We start from the raw sequence: 23,325 nt of genomic DNA, 5'->3' as shown, positions 1-23,325 counted from the left end.
AGCTGGGTTCAGACTATATGACAAAGCGAAGGGCTCCTCAGTTCATTTCTGAGTCTGCATCTTGCCTGGCCTGTGTGTGGCTTTTTCATTCCCCTGAATACCTGAATGCCTTCCTATCCCCCAAATCCTCACCCCAGGTCTACTCAGGGTTTTACATGGTCTATTCTATGTCTCCCCTCTTAGTGCCTTGTCCCTGGCATCTGGGCATATACAGTCCCCCTGCTTTTGTAATGAGCCATTCCAGCTGCCCTTCGGTTTAAGCTTGGGGTTAGGTGAAGCAGACACCAGTCTTCAGGCAGCCCCCTCATAGGTTGGAACATTGCAAATAAGGTTTTCTGTGATCACTGTGGCTTGAGGAAGGCCACGGGGAGCTGAGCTGCTGCTCTTTACAGATCAGGACTGCCTGCCCCGGTCGGGGGATGGGTGAGGGTGAGTAAATACACCAGGAAATGTCCTTCCACGCTGTTCTGGATTTTTCCCAATTGCGTGTTCACTTTGTTGCTGTAGATCTCTGACTGTTTTCCAGAGCACCGATGAGGTTTTTCAGTTAGTTGTTGGTTGTCTTCTCACGTTTCTAAGGGAGAATTCAGCACTTCCCAGCTCACCACTTTGCTGACATCACTGTGCGTGTTAAATTCTTTTTGGCTTCACAGCATCCCATTGTATCCATGCATCATAATTTCCCTAAGTCATCCCAAATGTGTTACAATTTAACTAGTTTACAGGTTTTTCTTTTATGGATAAGGTTGAGCAAGGTAATAAATTATATAAAATATTTATCATTTGTGGGGTGCCACATTGTGATAGTTCTTTAAAATTTATGTACGGGGTGAAAGATGTAACCCCCTAAACAGCCTGTCTGTACACTGCAAAGACTATTAATAACTAACCTCCACTAAGCCCTCGCCAGAATGTATTTTTGGTTACCCTTTTCAGGATTGCACCCTTATCAGGACTGGATATTCTCATTATAAAGCAAAGAAGAAGAAACAAAATAATTTTTTTCTGATGGAAAAGGTAAAAAAGCAAATTTTCTTTCAATTTGAAGTTTTATTTCTTTACTAAGGGTTAACATTTTGAAAAAAGCTTGTTAATCATTCCTTTAAGTGCGGGGGGGGCGTGTGTGTGTGTGTTTGTGGTGTAAGATAGCTAAGTGTTTCAAACGATGTTTGAAAGGGCTTCACCATTGGAAAAACAAGAAAGAGGTTTGATATGTGGTGGTTTCTAGTCTAAGGTACGGTCAGTAATTGTTCAACAATCTCTTATAATAATTTACAATACTGTAAGTGTATCCAGAATTCAAAATTTACTCATTAAAAATATGAGTTAAAATTTTGCAAGAAGTTAATGATTTCTTTATTATTTTATAATAATTTACTTAATTGTTAATATAATATATAGACGTACAACCAAGTGAGCTGGCTTCAATTGTCTTCTTATTCCACAGGTATGGCTTTAACTTTGCTTCTCCTACAACATATTTCCTAACAGCTGGTCAGGGCAATTGGGATGTTACCTTCCTACTATTCATAACCTGTGAAGGCAGAAGAGAAAAAACCAGTCTGCTTAGTCAGTGCAGTCACAGGGAATGGATCCAAAGCCCAGTGCCGGGAACTTCATTCCTGTATGGAATTTGGCACCTGTGCGCCTGAGGAGGTGACAATAGTAATTTGGGGTTGAGGAGTCAAAAGAAAATAGATTTAATATGAGTGGAAACCGAGTGGATTGTCAGGTCATTGAGTTCCTGTGTGACTCAGGGAGGCGCGTTTGGTTCTGCTCACCAGGCTAGAACCATTCCCTATGAAAGGGGAGGAAGCATTCAGTACTCACTCTGCATCATGCCCTAAAGCTGTGGTCACCACTGATTATTCTGGGCTCCCCTCCAGTTTCTCTCTCTTTCCCAGCTTGGCAGAAGAGGTGAAACTTAGCTGTCAGGAACGCTGTCAGCTGCTTTGCTTAGAGATTGATTGTAATGGGAGGGTTTCTCTGTATATTTCATCAATTCAAGAACTCTTTCCTCCTTCCAAGAAGACATGAGTCAGAGAAATAATTGATGTAAAGGGTCCTGAAGATGAGGTGCTAGAAAAATGATAGGAGAGGATTGGTGTGCATCTGTGGGGTAGCCTGCTGAGTGCCAGGTAAGAAATAATCCACCTGTGTTTTGCCTGGTACTGTTGTTACTGCTTGGAAATTTATCTTGAATAGAAAATATAATATCATTTGCAGGAATAAGCCACAATCTTAGAGGGCAAGGTCTAAGTTCTTGGTTCTTGTTACTGCATTTTGATTGAAACAAAATTTCAGTGCCTGGACATAAGAGGGGCTAGTGGACGAGTCTCTAAACTGAAAGTCAGAAAGTTTGTTGTCCATCTTGTCTTTAGAATATATAGCTGTATGATGAGGGACTGGTCCTTAAACTTTGAGTCTCACTTTCCTTCTCTGGAAATACAGAAAGAGATATTTAGAGGCACTTTACCAAAGAAGATATTCAGGTGGTAAATATGCATATGAAAATATGTTCAGTGTCCTTTGTCATTTGGAACTGGAAATAAAAAAAAAAAAAAAAAACAAGATTCTCCTACACACCTACTACAATGGCCAAATTCGAAATAGTGACAACACCAAATGCTGACGAGGATGTGGAGCAATAGGACCTTTCATTCATTGCTGCTGGGAATGCAAAACGTGCTGCTGCTTTGGATGACAATTTGGGGTTTCTTACAAAACTAAAGATACTCTTAATATGTGATCCAGCCTCTGTGCTTTTGGATATTTACCCAAAAATGTTGAAAACTTATGTCCACACAAAACCTTGCAAATGGATGGTTATACTAGCTTTTAATAATTGCCAAGTTATATGTAGACGTTCATTGGGTATGGATACATAATTTTTTTAATTAATTAATTAATTAATTTATTGGCTGCATTGGGTCTTTGTTGCTGCGTGCATGCAGGCTTTTCTCTAGTTACGGTGAACAGGGGCTACCCTTCATTGTGGTGCGCGGGCTTCTCATTGCAGTGGCTTCTCTTATTTCGGTAGCCATGCAGGCTTCAGTAGTTGTGGCACATGGGCTCAGTAGTTGTGGCACACAGGCTCAGTTGCTCCTCAGCATGTGAGATCTTCACGGACCAGGGATTGAACCCATGTCCCCTGCATTGGCAGGCGGATTCTTAACCACTGTGCTACCAGGGAAGTCCTTGATATGTAATTTTATCCATCATTAGAATATTGTTCAGTGATAAGAAATAAGATATCAAGACATGAAAAGACATGAAGGAAACTTAAATGCATATTGCTACATGAAAAGAGCATGCCTTAAAAGGCTGTATACAATATGATTCCAACTGTATGACATTCTGGAAAATGCAAAACACAGAGACAGTAAAAAGATCAATGTCACCTAGGGGTTTGGAGGAAGAGAGGAAGGGAAGGGTCTGCAGCAGAGCAGGTAGCAGTTTTAGGGTGGTGGAACCATTCTGTACCATGTGTACAGCAATGGTGGATATATGTCAATATGCGTTTTTCAGTCATTGACATTTCTTAGTCCCAGTATGTGGTCTGTCATTGAGAAAGTCCCATGTGTGCTTGAGAAGAATGTGTATTCTGCTGCATTTGGATGGAATGGTCTGTACAAATTTAGGAAATCCATCTGGTCTTATGTTTACTTTAAGGCCTCTGTTTCCTTGTTGACTTTATGCCTGGATGATCTATTCATTGACATAAGTGAGGTGTTGGCTATTACTGTGCAGCTGTCAAGTCCTCCCTTCAGGTCTGTTGATAATTACTTTATATGTTTTGGGTCTCCTGTGTCAGGTGCATGTATATTAATCACTGTTATGTCTTCATGATGAACTGTTCCCTTTATCATTATATAATGTCCATCTTTGTCTCTTGTTACCTTTTTTAGCTTGAGGTCTGTTTTCTCTGATATAGGTATGGCTACACCTGCTTTCTTTGGGCTGCTATTTACATCTTTCATCCCTCTGCTTTTAGCCTGTCTTTGTTTTTAGAGCTGAGGTGAGTGTCTTGGAGGAAGCATATAGTTGGGTCTTGGTTTTTAATCCAGCCAGTCACTCTGTGTCTTTTGATTGGTGAATTCAATCCATTTACATTTAGGGTGATTATTGGTAGATGAGGGCTTGGTAATGCCATGTTATCTTCTGTTTTCTGCTTGCTCTATAACTGCATTATTTCTTTTTCCTTGTGTTTCTGTCTGTCATTTTGGTTTGGTGGTTTTCTATGGTGTTTCTCTCAGTTTCTTTTTGTTTTTTTTTTTTTTTAATGTTTCATGTCTCTGCTCTGGGTTTATGTTTTGTGGTTACCATGAGGTTTGCACACAACATCTCATAGATAAAATAGTCCTTTTTCTGTTGATAGCATCTTATTTTCATTTGCCTATACAAGTTCTGTTCTTTTCTTCTTCCCTTTTATGGTTTTCTTGCCTCAAATTATCCCTTTCTATCTTGTGAACTTGGTACCAAATTGAAGTAGCTATGGTTATTTTTTCTGCTTTTTTTCCTTTTAACCTTTATGCTATAATAAAGTGTTTTTTTTAATCCTATTCTGATATAGAGTTTGAACTTTCTGATTAAGTCTATTTATGACCTTACTCAAAGTTTTGCCTTTTTGTTTCTGGTAGCAGAGCTCGTTTTTACATTTCCTGTAAAGCAGGAAAAGTTGATGAACGTCCTCAACTTTTGTTTGTCTGGGAAAATCTTTATTTTGCCTTCATAACTGAATGATAACTTTGTTGGGTAGAGTATTCTTGGTTGACAGTTTTTATCTTTCAGTATTTTGAAAATGTCATTCCACAATTCTTCTCTCTCCCAAGCTTATTAAATTTCTGTTGAGAAACCTGCTGATAGCCTAGTGGAGGTTCCTTTGCAGGTAACCATCCTTTGTTCCCTGGCTGCCATTATCTTTGTTGTTGACTTTTGACAGTTTTAATATAATGTGCCTTGGAGAAGGTCTTTTTGAAAATTAATATGGGCTGAATCACTGATTCCCCTACTTATTTTCCCAGAGTCTTGGTGAATCCAAGAGCCCTGTACCCCCACCTACCACAACGCATTGTCATAAATGCAGAGGGAAGAAAGAGAAAAGAAAGTGTGAAGGCTTTTCAGAGGACTTGCTCCACTTAGTGGTGGGGGGTGGGGGGAGGTTAACCAATGAAGTAACATTTTTCTCATTGTTCATGCAACTGATTCATATCATGGTATCTGTAGTTCTAGCTCTAAAAATGACAGCTTAATAGTATCCATGTTAGGACCGTCAATAGTCTCCAACGGGGTATATTGTCTAGGTACATTCTGCATTTCCAGATCAGACTAGAGCTGTTCCCAAAAGACAAATTCATGGTTATTTTCATGTTTCAAGAAAGGTTGGCGTTTGCCATGTGGAACATCAGAGATGATTTTGTTCCCTTTCTCTAATATTTAAAACTGTGCTTGGGCTTCCTAGATGGCGCAGTGGTTGAGAATCCGCCTGCCAATGCAGGGGACACGGGTTCGATCCCTGCTCCAGGAAGATCCCACATGCTGCGGAGAAACTAAGCCCATGCACCACAACTATTGAACCTGCGCTTTAGAGCCCTTGAGCCACAACTATTGAGCCCATGTGCTGCACTACTGAAGCCCACACACCTAGAGCCCATCCTCACAACAAGAGAAGCCATGGCAATGAGGAGCCCACGCAGCACAACGAAGAGTAGCCCCCACTCACCGCAACTAAAAAGAAAGCCCGCGCACAACAAAAAAGACCAAACACAGCCAATAAAATAAATAAATAATTAAATTTATAAAAAACAAACAAACAAAAAAATAAAACTGTGCTTGACTATTTCCTCTTTGATTCTAATACATGACTTGGGGTATGCCTTTAATTGTGGCATAGAAGAGAGGTTCAAAACAGTGTACTGTCAATTGACATCAAATTGTAAGTTCTGCAAACAAGAATCAAGGGCAGATGAGCACATAAATACCTTCCCGGTGTCCTTTGGGCAACTGTCTCAGTGTCTATGTCTGTTTTTTCAGGTTCAAGTTTGGATATATACTAGAAATTCACTTGGAGGTAAGTACCAAAATCTTTACCCAGAGGAAATATTTCTCTGAGGTCAGGGATTCTCCCTTTCTTGGTGTGGGACCATTCCACAGTGAATTTTAGTATATCCTCTTGGTCTTTTTTTTGTTTTGTTTTGTTTTTAATTTTTATCAAAGTATAGTTGATTTACAATGTTGTGTTAGTTTCAGGTGTACAGCTAAGTGAATCTGTTATACATATACATACATTCACTCTTTTTTAGATTCTTTTCCCATATAGGTTATAACAGAGTATTGAGTAGAGCTCCCTGTGCTATATAGTAGGTCCTTATTAGTTATCTATTTTATATACAGTGTGTATATGTCACCTCTTGGTCTTTTAAGTGATTATATTGAGTGCCTCTTGGCTATCTGTATGTCTTCTTTGGAAAAATGCCAATTTACATCTTCTGCCCATTTTTGGATTGGGTTGCTTGTTTTTTTGATATTGGGCTGCATGAACTGTTTATATATTTTGGAGATTAATCCTTTGTAGGTTGATTCATTTGCAAATATTTCCTCACATTCTTAGGGTTAAACACATTATATTTAATTACCTCTCTTCCGCACTGTTGAACTCTTCTTGGACTTGGAGAATGTGACTGGCCATTAAAGTGTTTAACTTCCCAGTTGTGTGAATAATGATAGATGATTCTGGTACTCAGCACAATTTTAGAACTGCTCAGCTTGTTCTCAGTTTCCTGCTTACAAAACAAAGTACACAACTCTCCTTTATAGCCTGACATTAATATAGAAGAAGAGAAATTACTCATCTATACTCCCCTCCCCTAACTTATTAAAATTAGTGTTAAATTATACTTATTTTTTGTTCATTCTTCTTTTATATTTCAATTGCCTTTTCCTAAACTTCATCTTAATTTTCTTTTCAGTATAATTATGAATTCATGGCTTTCCATCGACTCAACTTTTTGCAAAGGACAATATTAACATTGCTTTCATTTTCAAATTGTCATAATTTCCAGCAGAATTCCCTTAGCAAGTGCCTTTGTTACTAGTTGTTGCTGGCGGCCAACATAACCAGCCTCGATTTTTGGCAACACCACAGTATTCAGCCCTGTTCTAAATTTTCCTGATGCAAGATAAAAATAGCCACTCTCCAAGAAGACAGATTTCTTTCAGAAGGAAATAGACCCTGGTCATTAGTATTGCACATGTGCTACTGGATATTATTTACCTCTTTTAGGAGAAACAGAGCTGGAAACATTATTTCAAAGGGGTGTGTTCATGTAATTTTTCTAACTCAATATGTTTCTTACAGTGTGAGCGACTGTCAACCACCAATATTTTGTACTATGTCAACAGTACTTATTACTGTATTAAGGAAGTTGTTTAAAGGAAGTTAAAATAAAATGGAGGAATAAGCAGTCAAATAGGAACTCAGGTTTAAAGAATGCTGAGAATAAGTAATAAGGGGAGAATTGCAGAGAGGCTGACTCAAGGAGGTCTGTAGCAAAGGCCACAAAATTAGGCTATTTCCTAATTGTACATTCCCTGGTGTGACCTGTGGAACGAAGGGACAGTACCCAGTAGCTGAGCTGGCTTTGTGAAAGCTTAAAGGTCTCTGAAGAATTTCCAAACTCAGCAAGATGGGGGACTTCCCTGGCAGTCCGGTGGTTAAGACTCCAGGCTTCCACTACAGGGGACGCGGGTTAGATCTCTGGTCACGGAACTAGGATCCCACATGCCATGCAGCACGGCCAAAAATAAATACATAAATAAACAAACTCAGCAAGACTGAGACAGGAGCAGTTGTAGGCAGTGGGGCCAATGTCAGAGGTCAAAGCCAAAGGACAAGGAGGTCTAAACAGAGGTCAGCAGCGAGCAGGTTGAAAAGGTGGCATTTTAGGAATCTAAATACATCAAGGCTGGCACTGGCTGGGAAGTTCATTGTGGTGAACGAGACAATATGCTGTCCCTAAATACGCCACTTTGGCATATTGATTATTTTTAAGTAAAGTTACTTAAGAAATAGCCAGTGCAAGAGGGACATTCTGACCATCCTTTGACCCCCTGAAATCAGGAAATGAGTCTCCCAAGTGAAAGGTACCCTCTTTGTACCCGGAGGGTAAAAGGCATTCTTGTCACCAGAGACAGAGAAATTCATGGAAAGGACTGTCAAGTGGTCTAGAATACAGGTTTCTGATAACTTTCAGTTAATATAACTGAAATGAGTAAGAAGTTACAGAACTCTAATGAAAAACAAACAAACAAACAAACTGAAGGCTTTATACAGCTGCTAACTAAACACCAAGATCAGTAAGAATCAACTGCATGAACTGATATGGATAATTATAATTTTTGTGATTGTATAAAACATTGCTCATTCTTTAATGTGTGGCTTTTTTCCCAAATTTAAAGAAACATTTCTCTTGAGCTATCTATGACTACAGAAATTTAGTAGACTATATCCTTGTGAACATAAGTGAAATATTTATCTTTTTCTCCCTACCTGATCCATCTAGAATTCAGTTACATCATGCAGATTGTTTTATATTCTTCCAGGGAATGGAGAGGGCCTGCCTGGCAGATTCCCTCAATGGTGCTGACTAGACAATTTCAAACTGATTAATTAAGATTACATTTCTGGTGAAGGCTGAAACTGTAGTTAGAATATGTGTTAAAGCTAGGTTTGGTATCATGGGCTTTAGCACAAGTGATGCCATTTTGGGCCTGTGGTTTTTCTCTTTAACATAATAATTTTAAAAAATATGCATCTAGTATCAGAACACCTAAATATATAAAGCAAACATTGGAAGAATTGAAGGGAGAGATAGACAACATCTGAATCTGGAACATGTCAAGGATGCCCAGTCTTGGCAATTCTGTTCAACATAATAATGGAAGTCTTAGCCAGAGCAGTTAGGCAAGAAAAAGAAAAGGCATCCAAGTAAGAAATGAAGAAGTAAAACTATTTTTGTTTGCAGACAACATGATTTCATATGTAGAAAATTCTAAAGACTCAACAAAAATACTGATAGAACTAATAAATGAATTCAGTGAAGTTGATACAAAATCAACATATAAAAATCAGTTGTGTTTTCTTACACTAACAACAAACTATCTGAAAAAGAAATAGAAAAACAATCCCATTTAAAAATAGCATCAAAAAGAATAAAATACTTAGGAATAAATTTAAATAAGCAGGTGAAAATTTTGTATGCTGAAAATTACAAAATGATGAAAGAAATTGAAGACAAATAAATGAAGAGGTATCTCATATTCATGGATTAGAAGAATCCTTGTTGTTAAAATGTTCATACTACCCAAAGTAATCTACAGATTCAATGTGATCCCTTTCAAAAATCTCAATGACATTTTTTTTTACACAAATAGAAAAAAAAAATTCAAAAATTCATACGAAGTCTTTCTCCATTTAGGTTGTTACATAATATTGAGCAGAGTTCCCTAATTTTATGATATGTGAATTTTATCTCATTAAAGCTGTTTAAAAAATAACCATTGTACTATTTTCTTCAGATTTCTCTTAATAAAGACAAAAATCAGTGTTTGTTTAGCCAGAAGACTGAGAGAAGATGAGTCAAACGAGACTTTTTTCTTTAAAGATGAATGATGGACACTTCATGCCTGTGCTGGGATTGGGCACTTCTGCTCCTCCTCAGGTAATCAGAATGGTACTGGAGATGGAGGAGTAGCACACGTGGGTCCTGATCAGAACCAGTCACTGTGTGAGTTTGGGAAATTCAAATGGACCACACTTTCTTAATTTGTAGTATGTTTCTCCCCAGGTTAGGTTATTTTGTGCATTAAGTCAGTGCTTTTCAAATTTTAATAGGCAGAAAAATACTTTGAGGATCTTGCTTAAAATGCAGACTTAGGGGCTCTGCCCACAAAGGTTCTGATTCAGTCGATCTGGGATAAGGCTCAAAAACCACATTTCTAGGTCATCAGCAATCTAGAGGGGTGGGACAGGGAGGGTGGGAGGGATGCTCGGGAGGGATGGAGGATATGGGGATATATGAATAAATACAACTGATTTGCTTTGTTGTACAGCAAAAACTGGCACAACAGTGTAAAGCTATTATCCTCCAGTAAAGATAGAAAAAAATAAAAACAAAAACAAAAAAGCCCCACTACATTTCTAATGAGCTACCAAGTGATTCTGGTGCCACTTGTCCAAGGATCACTCTCAAAGTGGCACTATATCTAGGGATACAGAAGTGTGTCATCTGTCAGCAGTTCAGGGGCAGGTCCATTTCTTTCCTTTATTCTCACCTGCTGTCCAGTTGTAACCATTTCACAGTAGGTTAGAATCAATGAAACCCAGCTGCCGTGATGACCACGTATCAGAGACCTTGGAACAAATTTGCTTTTGATGAAGTTTCTCTGTGATTTCTAATGTCCAAGTTGTCCCTGTCCACCACCAATTGTAGAGCATCCAGGGAAATCTCAGGGGCAAAAGGACCCAGAGAAAGAGAGCTAAGATTCATCTTAGAGGGAGTTTTGGTGGTCTGAGGTGAAAATAGTCTCTTAGAGGTCAGTCTGTGAATACTGTGCTGTGGGGAGAGCCACATGGTGCTTGGAAACTCTCTCTCAGTTTGGAAGACTGAACTTCATGCGTGATTCCCCAGCAGGAGAGCCATGTGGTATGTGATGTCAAGGTCTGCAGCAAGGACACTGGCAGGGAGTGTTGCTTTTCCTTTGACTTGGCTCTTTCATCTGTGGACAGTTAGTCATTTCTGTGGGACTAATTTACTCATTAGAAGTTAAACAAATTTAAAAAAATATACTTGAGACATTTTAATTACCAAGTGATGTAGAGGGGGTAACAGAAAGATAGAGAAAATGAAAAAAAGCAGAGGACTTTGTACCAGATGAAGGGACAAGATAAAACCCCAGAAAAACAACTAAATGAAGAGGAGATAGGCACCCTTCCAGAAAAAGGAATTCAGAATAATGATGGTGAAGATGATCCAGGACCTTGAAAAAAGACTGGATGCAAAGATCGAAAAGTTGCAAGAAAAGTTTACCAAAGACCTAGAAGAATTAAAGAACAAACAAACAGAGATATGCAACATAATAATTGAAATGAAAAATACACTAGAAGGAACCAATAGCAGATTAACTGAGGCAGAAAGGCGAATAAGTTACCTGGAAGACAGAATGCTGATTATCACTGATGCAGAAAAGAATAAAGAAAAAAGAATGAAAAGAACTGAAGACAGCCTAAGAGACCTCTGGGACAATGTTAAACACACCAACATTTGCTGTGGGAAAACATTCAGAAGTCTTTCTGAAACCTTGAAAATGTTACTAAAAGTAATTAAAGTATGTGGGCTGAGCAACTGGGTGCAGGATGTCCTGCTTGAGCAGTGGAGGAACTAAGGGTGCTGGGCATGGAGGCCATGGGGACATAGGCTACCAAGCAAACAGAAAATTGACCCTCTCTGGGGGCGCAACCCCTTCCTCACTTGCATACCTCATATCACCCTGTTTGGCCCCAGAGGATGGCTGGTTAGCCAGAGATGGGTAAGATTCCTCAGGGGAGGAACAACCTAAGACACATACAGTCACAGAGGGGCCAACAGGGGTGGGGCACAAACCCTTACTCCTTCTGAGAGAGGTCTCCTGCCCCCATGGCTGTGTTGCTTCCCACGCCCTGCTCAGATCGGGACCCAGGAGGCAAACAGAGACCTGGCCAATAGCAGCTGCCCTCCTTCTGCTGTTCTTGCAAAAGACCACTGTCCCCAATCATATGAGGACTTTGTTAGGTTATTTCAAAGAAAAACCTTGGTTGTGGGATGAAATTGGGAGTGTGAGAACCTTATGCTATCTTGCTTCTGGAATGCTGAGAGTTCAATTAAAAACAACGTGGGATGAAGCAGTGGGGCTCTTGATCCTAGAGGTCTTGAGTCCCCTGGCCCCATCTTTCTCTTAAATCTGTGTCTGTGTTTCTTTAAGCTTGCGGCACCCGTCATTCGCCCCAAGTCGCCTAGCTGGTCTCGGCAATTTGCATTATAGGGGTCCCAGAAGGAGAAGAGAGAGAAAAAGGATTCAAGAAAATATTGGAAGAGATTATAATTGAAAACTTCCCTAACATGGGAAAGGAAATAGCTACCCAAGTCCAGGAAGCGCAGAGAGTCCCAGGCAGGATAAATCCAAGGAGAAACACACCAAGACATATAGTAGTCAAATTGACAAAAATTAAAGACAGAGAAAAGTTATTAAAAGCAACAAGGGGAAAATGACAAATAACATACAAGGGAACTCCCATAAGATTAACAGCTGATTTCTCAGCAGAAACTCTGCAAGCCAGAAGGGAGTGGCACAATATATTTAAAGTGATGAAAGGGAAGAAGCTACAACCAAGAATACTCTACCCAGCAAGGCCCTCATTCAGATTTGATGGAGAAATCAAAAGCTTTACAGACAAGCAACAGCTAAGAGAATTCAGCACCACCAAACCAGCCCTACAACAAATGCTAAAGGAACTTCTCTAAGCAGGAAACATAAGAGAAGAAAAGGACCTACAAAAACAAAAGCAAAACAATTAAGAAAAAGGTAATAGGAACATACATATCGATAATTACCTTGAATGCAAATGGATTAAATGCACCAACCAGAAGACACAGACTGGCTGAATGGATACAGAAACAAGACCCATATATATGCTGTCTACAAGAGACCCACTTCACATCTAGGGATACGAACAGACGGAAAGTGAGGGGATGGAAAAAGATATTCCATGCAAATGGAAATCAAAAGAAAGCTGGAGTAGCAATACTCATGTCAGATAAAATCGACTTTAAAATAAAAAATGTTACAAGAGACAAGAAAGGACACTACATAAAGATCAAGGGACTAATCCAAGAAGAAGAGATAACAATTATAAATATATATGCACCCAATATAGGAGCACCTCAATACATAAGGCAAATGCTAACAACTATGAAAGAGGAAATTGACAGTAACACAATCATAGTGGGGGACTTTCACACCCCACTTACACCAATGGACAGATCATCCACATAGAAAATTAATAAGGAAACACAAGCTTTAAATGACACAACAAATCAGTTTGATTTAATAGATATCTATAGGACATTACGTCCAAAAACAGCAGATTACACATTCTTCTCAAGTGCACATGGAACATTCTCCAGGACAGATCACATTTTGGGTCATAAATCAAGTATTGGTAAATTCAAGAAAATTGAAATTGTATCAAGCATCTTTTCTGACCACAACACTATGAGACTAGAAATCAATTACAGGAAAAAAAAACTGTAAAAAACACAAACACATGGAGGCTAAAAAATACACTACTGAATAACCAAGAGATCACTGAAGAAATCAAAGAGGAAATCAAGAAATACCTAGAGACAAATGACAATGAAAACACAATGATCAAAAACTTATGGGATGCAGCAAAGGCAGTTCTAAGAGGGAAGTTTATAGCAATACAATCCTACCTCAAGAAACAAGAAAAATCCCAAATAAATGATCTAACCTTACACCTAAAAAAACTAGAGAAAGAAGAGCAAACAAAACCCAAATTTAGTAGACAGAGAGAAATCATAAAGATCAGAGTAGAAGTAAATGAAATAGAAACAAAGAAAACAATAGCAAAAATCAATAAAACTAAAAGCTGGCTTTTTGAGAAGATAAATAAAATTGATAAATCTCTAGCAAGACTCATCAAGAAAAAGAGGGAGAGGACTCAAATCAATAAAATTAGAAATGAAACAGGAGAAGCTACAACAAACACTGCAGAAATAAAAAGCACCATAAGAGACTACTACAAACAACTATATGCCAATAAAATGGACAACCTGGGGGAAATGGACAGATTCTTAGAAAGGTATAACCTTCTAAGACTGAATCAGGAATAGAATCAATAGAAAATATGAACAGACCAATCACAAGTAATGAAATTGAAACTGTGATTAAAATTCTCCCAACAAACAAAAGTCCAGGACCAGATGGATTCACAGGTGAATTTTATCAAACATTTAGAGAAGAGCTAACATCCATCCTTCTCAAGGGCTTCCAAAACATTTCAGAGGAAGGAACACTCCCAAACTCATTCTATGAGGCCATCATCACCCTGATACCAAAACCAGATGAAGATACTACACAATAGAAAATTACAGACCAATATCACTGATGAATTTAGATGCAAAAATCCTCAACAAAATACTAGCCAGCAGAATCCAACAACACATTAAAAGGAGCATACACTATGATCAAGTGGGGCTTATTCCTGGAATGCAAGGATTCTTCAATATATGCAAATCAATCAAGTGATACACCATATTAACAAATTGAAGGATAAAAACCACATGATCATCTCAATAGATGCAGAAAAAGCTTTTGACAAAATTCAACACCCATTTAGGATAAAAACTCTCCAGAAGGTGGGCATAGAGGGAACCTACCTCAGCATAATAAAGGCCATATATGACAAACCCATAGCAAACATCATTCTCAATGGTGAAAAACTGGAAGCATTCTCTCGAAGATCAGGAACAAGACAAGGATGTCCACTCTCACCACTACTTTCAACATAGTTTTGGAAGTCCTTGCCACAGCAACCAGAGAAGAAAAAGAAATAAAAGGAATCCAAATTGGAAAAGAAGTAAAACTGTCACTGTTTGCAGATGACATGATACTATACATAGAAGATCCTAAAGATGCCACCAGAAAACTACTTGAGCTAATCAATGAATTCGGTAAAGTTGCAGGATACAAAATTAACACACAGAAATCTCTTGCATTTCTATACACTAACAATGAAAGATCAGAAAGAGAAATTAAGGAAACCATCCCATTCACCATTGCAACAAAAAGAATAAAAGACCTAGGAATAAACCTAACCAAGGAGGTAAAAGACCTGTACTCAGAAAACTATAAGACACTCATGAAAGAAATCAAAGATGACACAAACAGATGGAGGGACATACCATGTTCTTGGATTGGAAGAATCAACATTGTGAAAATGACTATATTACTGAAAGCAATTTACAGATTCAATGCAATCCCTATCAAATTACCAATGGCATTTTTCACAGAACTAGAACAAGAAATTTTACGATTTGTATGGAAATGCAAAAGACCCTGAATAGCCAAAGCAATCTTGAGAAGGAAAGATGGAGTTGGTGGAATTAGGCTTCCTGACTTCCGGCTATACTACAAGGCTACAGTGATCGAGACAGTATGGTACTGGCACAATCACAGAAATATAGACCAACGGAACAGGATAGAAAGCCCAGAGATAAATTATGGTCAACTAATCTACGACAAAAGAGGCAAGGATATACAATAGAGAAAAGGCAGCCTCTTCAATATGTGGTGCTGGGAAAACTGGACAGCTACATGTAAAAGAAAGAAATTAGAACAATCCTTAACACTATACACAAAAATAAACTCCAAATGGATTAAAGACCTAAATGTAAGGCCAGACATTATAAAACTCCTAGCGGAAAACATAGGAAGAACACTGTTTGATGTAAATAACAGCAAGATCTTTTTTGATCCACTCTCTAGAGTAATGGAAATAAAAACAAAAATAAGTGGGACCTAATGAAACTTCAAAACTTCTGCACAGCAAAGGAAACTATAAGCAAGACGAAAAGACAACCCTCAGAAAGGGAGAAAATATTTGCAAAAGAATCAACAGACAAAGGATTAATCTCCAAAATATATAAACCGTTCATCCAGCTCAATATCAAAAAAAAAAAAAATCAAAAAATGGGCAGAAGACCTAAATAGGCATTTCTCCAAAGACGACATATGGATGGCCAACAGGCACATGAAAAGCTCCTTAACATCACTAATGATTAGAGAAATGCAAATCAAAACTACAATGAGGTATCACCTCACACCGGTTAGAATGGGCATCATCAGAAAATCAACAAACAGTAAATGCTGGAGAGAGTATGGAGAAAAGGGAACACTCTTGCACTGTTGGTGGGAATGTAAATTGATACAGCCACTATGGAAAACAGTATGGAGCTTCCTTGCAAAACTAAAAATAGAGTTACCATATGACCCAGCAATCCCACTGCTGGGCATATACCCAGAGAACACCATAATTCAAAAAGATACATGCACGCCAATGTTCATTGAAGCACTATTTACAATACCCAGGTCATGGAAACAACCTAAATGTCCATCAACAGATGAATGGATAAAGAAGATGTGGTACATATATACAATGGAATATTACTCAGCTGTAAAAAGCAATGAAACTGGGACATTTGTAGAGACATCGATGGACCTAGAGACTGTCATACAGAGTGAAGTGAGAAATAGAAAAACAAATATCGTATATTAACACATATATGCAGACTATAGAAAAATGGTACAAATCAACGGGTTTGCAAGGCAGAAATAGAGACACAGATGTAGAGAACAAACATATGGACACCAAGTGGGGAAAGCGAGGAGGGTTGGGGGGGGGAATGAATTGGGAGATGGGGATACCAAATAGTACACTCTAAATATATGCAGTTTATTGTATGTTAACTGTATCTCAATAAAAGTTCTTAAAAAAATTTTTTACCACCGATTGTGTCAACATTAGCTTTGTCACCACTAGCTCTTAACTCTTATAAGAACAATGGGTTCTATTGACTAGCTCTGCTTATGAAATTGGTCACCTGTCCCTGCATCAAGTAGGTCTTTATCTGTTTACACTCTTCTAGGTTGCCAAGAGTGAGGTAGAAGAGGCCGTCAAGAGAGCGATCGATGTAGGCTACCGTCATATTGACTCAGCATATGTTTACCAAAATGAAGAGGAAATTGGGAGGGCCATCCAGATGAAGATTGCAGATGGCACCATGAAGAGGGGTGACTTATTCTACACCACGAAGGTGCTGTGTATGGTTGCATATGTATCTGTGGGAACTTTACTCTTGGTTGGGTCGTTTCTTGGCAAATTTCTCCTCAAACTGGTTTAATTCTCATTCACTCAAGACCTTGAACTGTGAGAAGGCAGGTTCGGAACAGCTGGATGGGAATGTGGGTTCTGTGGTCAGACTTCCTATATTTGAATCCAGGTCCTGCCACTTACTTACCTTGCACAAACTATTTAAATTCTGTGCCTTAGTTTCCCAGGCTGTAAAATGAAGATCATAATATTTGCCTTACAGAATTTTTAGGAGTATTACTTCAAAAAAACACATGTAAAGCTTTAAAAATATTTAGTGGATTTTAAATGCTCAAAAATACTAGCTGTTATTATTATCATATGTTTTAGAACTCAGGGATGGATTTGGCTTTTCCAACGCTGTTGTACTCAATTTTTGATGAAGTGACTTAATCGTTCTTAGCTGTAGTGTGAGGTAAAGCAATTTAGTCAGAAAGTGTAGGCTTTTGGAAACTACAACCAAATTTTAGCTCTTTAATAATCTATATATTTGACTTTGTGAAATTTCTTAACCAAAAAAAAAAAAAAAAAAGTCTTTTAACCTCTTTAAGCCTTAGTCTTTACATCTCAATCTATTGTGTTGTCAATAGACATTTATTTCTCTTTCCTATGAGGTAGGAAAAATAATACCACGGAACTGATATGAGGATAACATTTATGTTTATAAAAGTATTTCTAGTGTATTTTTTAAACTCTCAAGCCATTTTTACTAATATAATATATATCCACTGATGTCACATCTAAAACAAATAAAAGAAATCAATATTTAAGTTGGATTGGAAAGAGAACCCAAGAGGAATTTTTCCCATCATGTTCATTGGACTAACTGCTGCTAGAAAAAAAGCATTAAAATTTGAGGTAAAGTAGCCCAAGAGGAGAGAGTTGCTGTCCATGGTAGTGAACCCTATAATGGTCTACAAATGGGTATTTTTTTCCTTCTAGCTCCAGGATGTGAATCTCTTCACATGACTGTGTTTAGATGAGGTATTGCTAGAGCATGAACCCTCTTAACTCTCATCTTTAATCTCCTTTTCATAGGATCCTTTTGTTTCCTTACCTTTAGTAATTTTGGTGGATTTTCCTTAGATTATTCCTTCTTAAAATGAAGTGATTAAAATACCCTCCGCCTACCCCCCACCCCAAATTCCTAATGCGCCTAGCTTTCTTGGCAAACCTACCCATTGAATGCAGCCAAGAGAGAATTTCCTGAATCACAATCACTTGATGTTCTTGCTTAAAATGCAGTTTCCCAGGGACGTCTCCAAAGGTCCAGTGGTTAAGACTTTGCCTTCCAGTGCGGGGGTGGGTTCCATCCTTGGTTATGGAGCTATGATTCCACATGCCTTGGGGCCAAAAAGACACAACATAAAACAGAAGCAATATTGTACCAATGTCAATAAAGACTTTAAATATGGTCCACATCAGAAAGTCTTAAAAAAATAAAAAATAAAATGCCGTTTCCCAGTCCAGGCTCCAAATATTATGATTTATGATGTTTGAGGGAGAACCCAGGGATATATTTTGCACAAACAAACCAAATAATTCTTTTTTATATTTTCAGTTTTAAGAACATTTGTGGAAGACCATATTTTAATTTTCTACCATGTTGTCTTAATTCAGTGTGAAAATAAGCTATGGTGATAAAGAATCTTGAGCCTCACAGGATGACGTGTCACTTCCCAATGACCACAAGAGGGGTTTTAGTTGTGGTTTGTTTGCCATTGTATTCATCTCTCCTAAATATTCTTAAATAATCCCACCTGCTTTTCTTTCCATCACTGCAGTTGTGGAGTACCTTTTTCCGTCCGGAATTGGTCCAAACTGGGCTGGAAAACTCGCTGAGGAAAGTTCAGCTGAGCTACGTGGACCTTTGTCTTATTCATTTCCCAATAGCCCTGAAGGTTAGTGAAAGTGATTTCACTTTGGTTATCAATGTCATTCGTAGCTAAATAAAAAAAGGATACAGTTTGTGAAAATGAGAAGATTTGTATCTAATATTTTAACATTCTCTTTTTTTTCCCCTTTTTTTCTGCAACTATCCCCATCCCAGTTCACTATTCCAGTCCCAGACTGATGGGTTTACTGTTTTCAGAATCTTTGCCTCGATCTTGTGGACAACTATCTACATTTTCAAGTCCCTGTGCTCTTGAATTTCAACCTCACGCCCACTGGTGTCTGGGGAATGCCCCAATGTGGAGACAGAAAGGCACAGAAAATTTAATGAGAATGAGACAGCCCTTGAGATGTTGACAAGTTCCTGTCTCATATGACCACCTCCAGGTGGAGAGCAGGGGTGGGAGAGCCTTATCCCAAAGGATCTGGGGCCAAGAAACCCATTCAGCCTGGTGCCACCCTGGGCTCTCACTAGGATGGGGTCTTGGGTATCTCAAGTTGTCCTTGCCACAGGCAATATTTATTAAACCTGTAGAGGTTAAAAACATTTCTAGGAAGTGTACTTTCTCAATGCACTACCTTTCCCTTTAGCCTAATCTTACCATTCCTTTCAAGAATAAGGGTAGATTGTCCCATTAACCTCAAGGTCTGAAGCCTCCAAACTGCTTGGCTGAGGCCAGACATAGCTTGTTACAACATCTTCTTCTTTCCTATGTTCCAGCCTGGGGAGGACTTTATGCCAACGGACACACACGGAAATATCATTTTTGACACAGTGGATCTCTGTGCCACCTGGGAGGTGAGTGCAGCTCCAAAGAGGCCATGTCTCTGCACCTTGGGGGAGAGAGGAAGGACAAGGAAAGGTGGATGTAGTCCAATTCTGTCTGCTGTGTAGACTTGGGCAAGTCCCTGAGTATCCCTCCACCTCAGTTTCACAGCTCATCTATTTAGTAATTCAATAAGCAGTTATTGAGCGCTTATGACTACTGAGTACTTCTAAGTACTCAGGCTATATCTATGAACAAAACCGAGGTCTCTGACCCCATAGCATAGTAGGTGCTGCTGGGAGGGAGGGATGCAGTGGTGTAGGAAAGAGTAAGGGACCAGAGTCTGCCAGGGTGGGTTTGTGGCACAGATAGGCAATGAAAACCAGAACGGACAGGGCAGGCCTCCTTGAGAAGGTGGCATTTGATGAAGGATTTTCAGGAATGAGGAGATTGATTAAGTGGGTAATGTAATTGATGAGTGGATTAAGTAGATATCTGGAGGAAAAGTGATACAGGCATGAAGAACACCAAGGCAAAGGTGTTCAGGTAGGAGAGAGTCCACCATGTTCAGAAAATGGTAAGGGGGCATGTGTGGCTGGAACAGAGTGAGTCTGGTGGACGGTAACGGGAAGTGAGGTCAAAGAGAACACAGGGAGCTGGGGGACTGGGAGATGGGCATGGCCGCTACCTGTTTTGCAGGCTGCACCTGACTCCACCTCCGTTCTCCTGGCGCTTATTCTGCTATTATCCTATCAAATTTCTTTAGGTTCTCAGCTAAAGATCGCACTGGCTCTCTTAGCCCTGCCTTAGCTGTTTGCATTCTTTTCTTATTCCATCTTCTTAACCATTTCAAAGACTATCTCACTTCTCATTCTCCTCCCACTGGCCGATTGCTGTCTTATTTACTGACAACTGCATCTCATGTTGTCTCTCATCCCCAGCCCCCACTCAGCATGCTACCATTTGTTATGCTTCTCTAGCCAGTTACCCCTCACCACCCCTTCCTCCCCAGGCCCTGGAGAAGTGCAAGGATGTGGGACTGGCCAAGTCCATCGGGGTGTCCAACTTTAACCGCAGGCAGCTGGAGATGATTCTGAACAAGCCGGGGCTCAAGTACAAGCCCGTCTGCAACCAGGTGAGCCCCACCAATCAATTCCCCCAGCCTCTTCTCCCTCCTCCTCAGCTTACGTTCCCTCATTGCAGCAAAGTCTCCAGTGGCAGTCCCCTACCCTGTGCTGTACCTTTGGACATTAGCTGCTTCAGGAGAACAGAATGTATCTTAAGTTACTGAAGATAGTTCTAAAGGCTATGTCGCTTTATTTTTATTTCTTTTGTTTTTGTTCCCATGTCACTTTATAAGAAATACTTGGGATTCAGGTTGAAGTATAATCTAGTAGGTGTTACAGTGGCTGGTCCTAAACATTCAGAACTAGCAAACAATTGACTTTTCTCAAAAGAGGTCAGTGAAGTTGAAACACTAGTGTGTCAAAGAAAATGGGTGATTCATCTTTTGAGTTCTGTGTTGTGAGATAACTATTGAGACTCTTTGATGGTACAAAGTCACTCCCAAGCCATGCAAATGTACACTTAAAAATGGGTAAGATGTTAAAAGTACATTATGTATATTTTACCACCATACAAAATTTTAAGTTAAAAACATTTTAGAAGTCTACTTGTTAAGATAGACTTTAATGAGCAACACATACGCTTCCTTACCTCGGAGACTAATGACAGAAATCATGAGTGTAAAGATGGCTGGCATGCCTGTGCCCAGCAGAGGGCACACGTTCCCACGTTAGCCCATCTCCTTTCAGATGTCTCACGCTAGACCTAGAGAGGGTTAGAGTCAAACCGTGTATCAGATATTAGTAAGGCTTACTGTTTTCTTACTTGTAGATGGAAAATACAAACAGGAGTTCTAAACATTTTTGTTTTATGTCCTTTGGGAGATTTACCTCTCCTTCAGAGATCACCAATTTGAGAAAGAAAAGAAAATTCGTTTCTTAAAATTGTTATTACATTTTAATAATTTTGTGACAGGTGTTAGCTAGAATTACTGTGGTGGTCATTTCATAATGAATACAAATATTGAATCATTATTTTATACAGCTAAAACTAATATAATGTTATATGTCAATAATACCTCAGTAAAAGAGATCAAACCACATTATATTGCAAGGAACTACACCAACATAAGATTTTATGACATAGAATTTTTGGTTTTATTAAACTAGTAAACTGAAATCTCATGTTTAAAAATCTAGCATTTTTTAATGAAACCTTTTTGTGTTTTAAATTTTAAAAAAATTTTTATACCAGTGTTAAATGTTACTTTCCATTTCCAGTTATTACGAAATATTGGCTCTGTTCCCTGTGTTGTACAAGATGTCCTTGAGGCTGTCTTACACTCAGTAATTTGAACTACTGAGAAAATTAGTTTTGCCTGGAGGAGTGGTGAAGAATTAAGGGTGGAGCAGTGGTTAAGAATCAGCCTGAGCAGCATCAAGCAGTATCAGCACTATTTCATCTAGCAGAACTGAAAACCACAGCCACAGAAAGATAGAGAAAATGAAAAAGCAGAGGACTTTGCACCAGATGAAGGGACAGGATAAAGCCCCAGAAAAACAACTAAATGAAGAGGAGATAGGCACCCTTCCAGAAAAAAAAATTCAGAATAATGATAGTGAAGATTATCCAGGACTTTGAAAAAAGACTGGATGCAAAGATCAAAAAGTTTACCAAAGACCTAGAAGAATTAAAGAGCAAACAAACAGAGATATGCAACACAATAACTGAAATGAAAAATACACTAGAAGGAACCAATAGCAGATTAACTGAGGCAGAAGGGCGAATAAGTGACCCAGAAGACAGAATGGTGATCATCACTGATGCAGAAAAGAATAAAGAAAAAAGAATGAAAAGAACTGAAGACAGTCTAAGAGACCTCTGGGACAAGGTTAAATGCACCAATGTTCGCATTATAGTGGTCCCAGAAGGAGAAGAGAGAGAGAAAGGACCTGAGAAAATATTGGAAGAGATTCTAGTTGAAAAATTCCCTAACATGGGAAAGGAAATAGCTACCCAAGTCCAGGAAGCACAGAGAGTCCCAGGCAGGATAAACCCAAGGAGAAACACAGCCAAGACATATAGTAGTCAAATTGACAAAAATTAAAGACAGAGAAATGTTATTAAAAGCAACAGCGGAAAAACGACAAATAACATACAAGGGAACTCCCATCAGGGTAACAGCTGATTTCTCAGCAGAAACTCTGCAAGCCAGAAGGGAGTGGCATGATATACTTCAAGTGATGAAAGGGAAGAAGCTACAACCAAGAATACTCTACCAAGCAAGCATCTCATTCAGATTCGATGGAGACATCAAAAACTTTACAGACAAGCAACAGCTAAGAGAATTCAGCACCACCAAACCAGCCCTACAACAAATGCTAAGGGAACTTCTCTAGGCTGGAAACATAAGAGAAGAGAAGGACCTACAGAAACAAAAGAAAACAATTGAGAAAATGGTAATAGGAACATACATATCGATAATTACCTTGAATGTGGATGGACTAGGTGCACCAACCAGAAGACACAGACTGGCTTAAGGGATGCAAAAACAAGACCCATGTATATGCTATCTACAGGAGACCCACTTCAGACCTAGACACACATATGGAC

General features: G+C 38.9%; 1 protein-coding gene across 3 annotated transcripts in view; it reads left to right on the top strand.

Annotated features, from left to right (window-relative positions):
- The first annotated feature begins 995 nt into the window (after positions 1 to 995).
- The window catches only part of LOC130851229 (aldo-keto reductase family 1 member C3-like), a 31,095-nt gene continuing 8,765 nt past the window's right edge, over positions 996 to 23,325 (top strand). The window contains exons 1-7 of one of the 3 annotated variants that reach the window (XM_057731225.1): positions 996 to 1,017; positions 6,034 to 6,070; positions 9,577 to 9,719; positions 16,764 to 16,931; positions 18,772 to 18,888; positions 19,602 to 19,679; positions 20,660 to 20,782. In XM_057731225.1, coding sequence (XP_057587208.1) covers positions 9,633 to 9,719; positions 16,764 to 16,931; positions 18,772 to 18,888; positions 19,602 to 19,679; positions 20,660 to 20,782 — 573 coding nt within the window. In that variant the 5' untranslated portion in view covers positions 996 to 1,017; positions 6,034 to 6,070; positions 9,577 to 9,632. Of the gene's footprint in view, positions 1,018 to 1,937; positions 2,139 to 6,033; positions 6,071 to 9,576; positions 9,720 to 16,763; positions 16,932 to 18,771; positions 18,889 to 19,601; positions 19,680 to 20,659; positions 20,783 to 23,325 lie in introns of those variants that run through there. The other 2 variants (XM_057731224.1, XM_057731226.1) reach the window with 2 other exon arrangements.

Source organism: Hippopotamus amphibius, chromosome 4 (genome assembly GCF_030028045.1).
Source record: "Hippopotamus amphibius kiboko isolate mHipAmp2 chromosome 4, mHipAmp2.hap2, whole genome shotgun sequence".
Taxonomy (NCBI): Eukaryota; Metazoa; Chordata; class Mammalia; order Artiodactyla; family Hippopotamidae; genus Hippopotamus; species Hippopotamus amphibius.
The sequence above is the reverse complement of the archived record's forward strand: the minus strand, read 5'-3'. Positions and strand labels throughout refer to the sequence as shown.